A 5,210-nucleotide genomic window follows, 5' to 3' on the forward strand; every position below is an offset into this window, starting at 1 on the left:
AGGACATAAGGGTGTCCAGGAACTCCAGGGGATTAATTGTCAAATTAATCGTTAGCGGCTAAATACCGCAATTAATCGTGATTAATTTTTTTGCCAATATTGCCCATCCCTACCAGGTACCAGTAGAGATACCAGGTACCAGTAGTAGGACCAGGTACCAGTAGTAGGACCAGGTACCAGTAATAAGACCAGGTACCAGTAGTGGGACCAGGTACCAGTAGTGGGACCAGGTACCAGTAGAGATACCAGGTACCAGTAGAGATACCAGGTACCAGTAGAGAGACCAGGTACCAGTAGAGAGACCAGGTACCAGTAGAGATACCAGGTACCAGTAGTGGGACCAGGTACCAGTAATGGGACCAGGTACCAGTAGTGGGACCAGGTACCAGTAGAGGTACCAGTAGAGAGACCAGGTACCAGTAGAGGTACCAGGTACCAGTAGTAGGACCAGGTACCAGTAGTAGGACCAGGTACCAGTAGTAGGACCAGGTACCAGTAGTAGGACCAGATACTAATAGAGAGACCAGGTACCAATAGAGAGACCAGGTACCAGTAGTAGGACCAGGTACCAGTAGTAGGACCAGGTACCAGTAGTAGGACCAGGTACCAGTAGAGGGACCAGGTACCAGTAGTAAGACCAGGTACCAGTAGTAAGACCAGGTACCAGTAGTAGGACCAGGTACCAGTAGAGAGACCAGGTACCAATAGAGAGACCAGGTACCAGTAGAGGGACCAGGTACTAGTAGTAGGACCAGGTACCAGTAGAGGGACCAGGTACCAGTAGTAGGACCAGGTACCAGTAGAGATACCAGGTACCAGTAGAGAGACCAGGTACCAATAGAGAGACCAGGTACCAATAGAGAGACCAGGTACCAATAGAGATACCAGGTACCAGTAGAGGGACCAGGTACCAGTAGTAGGACCAGGTACCAGTAGTAGGACCAGGTACCAGTAGTAGGACCAAGTACCAGTAGAGGGACCAAGTACCAGTAGAGGGACCAGGTACCAGTAGAGGGACCAAGTACCAGTAGAGGGACCAGTACTGGGACCAGGTTTCATCTTGAGGCAGGTCTCATAGGGGGTGTTATCCAGACGTGTCTGTTTATTTCAAGTGCTCATTTCTGATTGGCTGTCTGTTATCAGCAGGTCAGGCCGAGACTGGCCACGCCCACCAACGTCCCCATTGCCCCGGCCCCTCCCCCGCCCATGATGGCGGCCCCCCAGCTGCTGCAGAGGCCCGTCATGTTGGCGACCAAGCTGTCCACCTCGCTGCCCTCCTCGGCTCCCATCCACCAGGTCCGCATCGTCAACGGGCAGCCCTGCGGCAAGACAGGCTCCGCCCCCCTGACCGGCATCGTCATCACCACGCCCGTCTCCGCCGCCCCCGCCCGCCTCGCTTGCCCCGCCCAGCTGCCCGGCAACCCCGCCCCGATCCCCGCCCCTCCTCTTCCTGCCCCGCCCATCCAGATCAGCAGCCTGACCCCCGAGCCCAAGGTAAGAGTTTTGTTTGAGTTCTGTTGGACCTCGACCCGACCTGCATCCTCCTCATCCTCCTCTTCATCCTCCTCCTCTTCCTCTCAGCAGACTGTTAAAGTGGAAGCAGCCGAGCAGAAGGCAGTCGTCAGCCTGCCGTCCTCCTCCACCCCCCCGCTGTCTCCACCCCCCAGACCCAAAAAGGAGGAGAACCCAGAGGTGAGGCCTCCTTAGACCCAACAAACAAACAAACAAACAAACAAACAGTCTGAACTCGATCTGATCAAATTGTCATCATTTCCTCCTGCAGAAACTGGCCTTCATGGTGTCTTTGGGTCTGGTCACACACGACCACCTGGAAGGTGAGTGATGAAGATGAAGCTGATGAAGATGAAGCTGATGAAGATGAAGCTGCTGCTTCAGAATGAAACACTCTCAGCTGAAACTTTGATTTTTTGTCTCACAGAGATTCAGAGCAAACGACAGGAGAGGAAGAGGAGAACGACGGCCAACCCGGTGTACAGCGGCGCCGTGTTCGAGCCTGAGGTAAGATAAACCAATACCTGGTCCTGAACGGGTCAGAACCTCCTGCAGCCGACAGGAGAGCTGACACTTTACAGCAGCACTATTCAACGAAATTAACCGGGGGCCACGGTTACTACAGGCCAACAGCTGAGGGCCGAACTAAAGTTATTCTGTAAATAAACCAAGTGTTACAAAGATCTGTTAACTCTGAATGAGTTTATTTTGAGCATTTAATCGTGAATACAACAAACAGAACCCTGTAAAACTAGTGATAATTAAACAGAAAGAACACATTCTGTCTCTTATTTACAACTAATCTGTAAATACGTTACAACTAATCTGTAAATACGTTACAACTAATCTGTAAATACGTTACAACTAATCTGTAAATATGTTACAACTAATCTGTAAATATGTTACAACTAATCTGTAAATACTTTACAACTAATCTGCAAAAACATTACAACTAATCTGTAAAAACATTACAACTAATCTGTAAATACGTTACAACTAATCTGTAAATACTTTACAACTAATCTGCAAAAACATTACAACTAATCTGTAAAAACATTACAACTAATCTGTAAATACGTTACAACTAATCTGTGTGTTGAAAGTTTTTTTTCCGCTTGATTCTGAGTGAATCTGATCCAACTGAAGTCAAAAATGATTTCTCATTATTTTATATAATATATATGGTGACAAATAAATGTTTGGATAATTTTTGTAAAGAACAAACATTCAATAACAAGTCTTTTAAGGCAGGTAAGAAAAGAAATAACTTTTGGAAGTAAAAACTTCAGATTTCTTAACATTTATTAAAGGAACCATCATGGTCTGTCCTGTGCAGAAAGACAAAACACTAAATTATTTCTTTACTAAAACCTCTGTAACTTTGCTCCAGTTTATTTTAGCAGCCTGAATGTTTGTACAGGTGATGTCCACAGGTGGATTTATGGTTTCCAAGAGTTTTTACCTGATTCATTATGGTTTTAAATGAGTTATATACTGTTTAATGTGAAAATTATTCAGGTCAGAGTGAGAAAAAATTTAAAACTTCTGTTCCATCCTCAGTATGTCTAAAACTACAGCAGCTGTTTTAAAACTTACACTTCTAATAAAATCTTCCAAGTGTTGCTTTATTTTGATACCAGGATAATAGAAGTAGAGTTTGTAAATGCTGAGATACTCAGTTACATTTCAACATGGGATTTAGAGAAAAACTACAAGAAAACCCCTTAAATTAAAGAAAGTAGAAAACTGGAGGTTTGGGCTTAAGAGATGAATGAACCAATCGGTGGGCCAAACTTTGGTCACTCGGCCCGCGGGCCTCCAGTTGAATAGCCCTACTGTCTCAGAGGTAACAGGCAGACGTGTTAATGGAGACAGACAGGTAAACAGGTGTAGTTACCTGCTCTGACCTTTTTGTGTTGTTTTCACATGAAACCTGCAGGTTGGGTTGATCAGAGCTAAATTCCTTCTGTAAAGTAGTTTTTAAACATTTTCCTTGTTATTGATGATTTGTTTTTCTGTGTTTTCAGAGGAAAAAGAGTGCAGTGAGTTACCTGAACAGCCCTCTGCACCAGGGGACCAGGAAGAGAGGTCTGTATGAAAGAGTCTGCATCAGATTGAGTCGGTAGAAAGAGTTCAGATCAGGAGACGCAGCAGTGGAGACTAACCTGCTCTAACTACCTGCTGCTAACTCCTCCTCCTCCTCCTCCTCCTCCTCTCCCATTTCCTGTCGCTTCCCTTCAAACCTGATCCATGTTGGTTCATCGTCAAACAAACATGAGTCTGGTTTAACAGAGCAGAAATGCATCCTGGGAACTGTAGGTTCAGGCCGACATTAATAACGTCTGTAACAGGAAGCTGCGTCTGGAACAACTAAAGGTCAAAGGTCATAAATAACCAAACAGCTAAAGGTCAAAGGTCATAAATGACCGAACAGCTAAAGGGCAAAGGTCATAACTAACCAATCAGCTAAAGGTCAAAGGTCATAAATAACCAATCAGCTAAAGGTCAAAGGTCATAAATAACCAGGTCAAAGTTCATAACTAACCAAACAGCTAAAGGTCAAAGGTCATAACTAATAGAACAGCTAAAGGTCAAAGGTCATAACTAACCAATCAGCTAAAGGTCAAAGGTCATAAATAACCAGGTCAAAGTTCATAACTAACCAAACAGCTAAAGGTCATAACTAACTGGTCAGCTAAAGGTCAAAGGTCATAACTAACCGGTCAGCTAAAGGTCAAAGGTCATAACTAACTGGTCAGCTAAAGGTCAAAGGTCATAACTAACCGGTCAGCTAAAGGTCAAAGGTCATAACTAACCAGTCAGCTAAAGGTCAAAGGTCATAACTAACCGGTCAGCTAAAGGTCAAAGGTCATAACTAACCGGTCAGCTAAAGGTCAAAGGTCATAACTAACCAAACAGCTGAAGGTCATAACTAACCGGTCAGCTTAAGGTCAAAGGTCATAACTAACCAAACAGCTAAAGGTCATAACTAACCGGTCAGCTAAAGGTCAAAGGTCATAGCTAACCGATCAGCTAAAGGTCAAAGATCATAACTAACCAATCAGCTAAAGGTCAAAGGTCATAACTAACCAATCAGCTAAAGGTCAAAGGTCATAACTAACCAATCAGCTAAAGGTCAAAGGTCATAACTAACCAATCAGCTAAAGGTCAAAGGTCATAACTAACCGAACAGCTGAAGGTCAAAGGTCATAATTAACAGATCAGCTAAAGGTCAAAGGTCATAACTAACAGATCAGCTAAAGGTCAAAGGTCATAACTAACAGATCAGCTAAAGGTCAAAGGTCATAACTAACAGATCAGCTAAAGGTCTAACTAACAGATCAGCTAAAGGTCAAAGGTCATAACTAACCAATCAGCTAAAGGTCAAAGGTCATAACTAACCAATCAGCTAAAGGTCAAAGGTCATAACTAACAGATCAGCTAAAGGTCTAACTAACAGATCAGCTAAAGGTCAAAGGTCATAACTAACCAATCAGCTAAAGGTCATAACTAACAGATCAGCTAAAGGTCAAAGGTCATAACTAACCATCACAGGGTCAACATGAAACATCCAGACTGAGTTTAACTTTGAGTCAGATCTTCATCGTCTCTAACAGCTGCTAGTTCTGACAGGAAGTTGATTCTCTAACCTGTGTGTGTGTGTGTGTGTGTGTGTGTGTGTGTGTGTGTGTGTGTGT

The 5,210-nt window shown here is 44.1% G+C and overlaps 1 protein-coding gene and 1 long non-coding RNA gene across 2 annotated transcripts in view; both read left to right on the forward strand.

Annotated features, from left to right (window-relative positions):
* phf21ab (PHD finger protein 21Ab) overlaps window positions 1–5,210 on the forward strand; it is a 34,977-nt gene that overhangs the window by 21,047 nt on the left and 8,720 nt on the right. The window contains exons 8-12 of the mRNA XM_014023009.1: window positions 1,144–1,494; window positions 1,582–1,692; window positions 1,784–1,835; window positions 1,940–2,019; window positions 3,540–3,600. Coding sequence (XP_013878463.1) covers window positions 1,144–1,494; window positions 1,582–1,692; window positions 1,784–1,835; window positions 1,940–2,019; window positions 3,540–3,600 — 655 coding nt within the window. The remainder of the gene's footprint in view (window positions 1–1,143; window positions 1,495–1,581; window positions 1,693–1,783; window positions 1,836–1,939; window positions 2,020–3,539; window positions 3,601–5,210) is intronic.
* LOC106527978 (uncharacterized) lies at window positions 3,607–5,204 on the forward strand. Its single transcript, XR_001311454.1, has 3 exons — window positions 3,607–3,991; window positions 4,495–4,679; window positions 4,984–5,204. It is a non-coding gene; the product is annotated as an uncharacterized LOC106527978 (long non-coding RNA).

The sequence above is a fragment of the Austrofundulus limnaeus genome, unplaced genomic scaffold (assembly GCF_001266775.1).
Source record: "Austrofundulus limnaeus strain Quisiro unplaced genomic scaffold, Austrofundulus_limnaeus-1.0 Scaffold353, whole genome shotgun sequence".
Taxonomy (NCBI): Eukaryota; Metazoa; Chordata; class Actinopteri; order Cyprinodontiformes; family Rivulidae; genus Austrofundulus; species Austrofundulus limnaeus.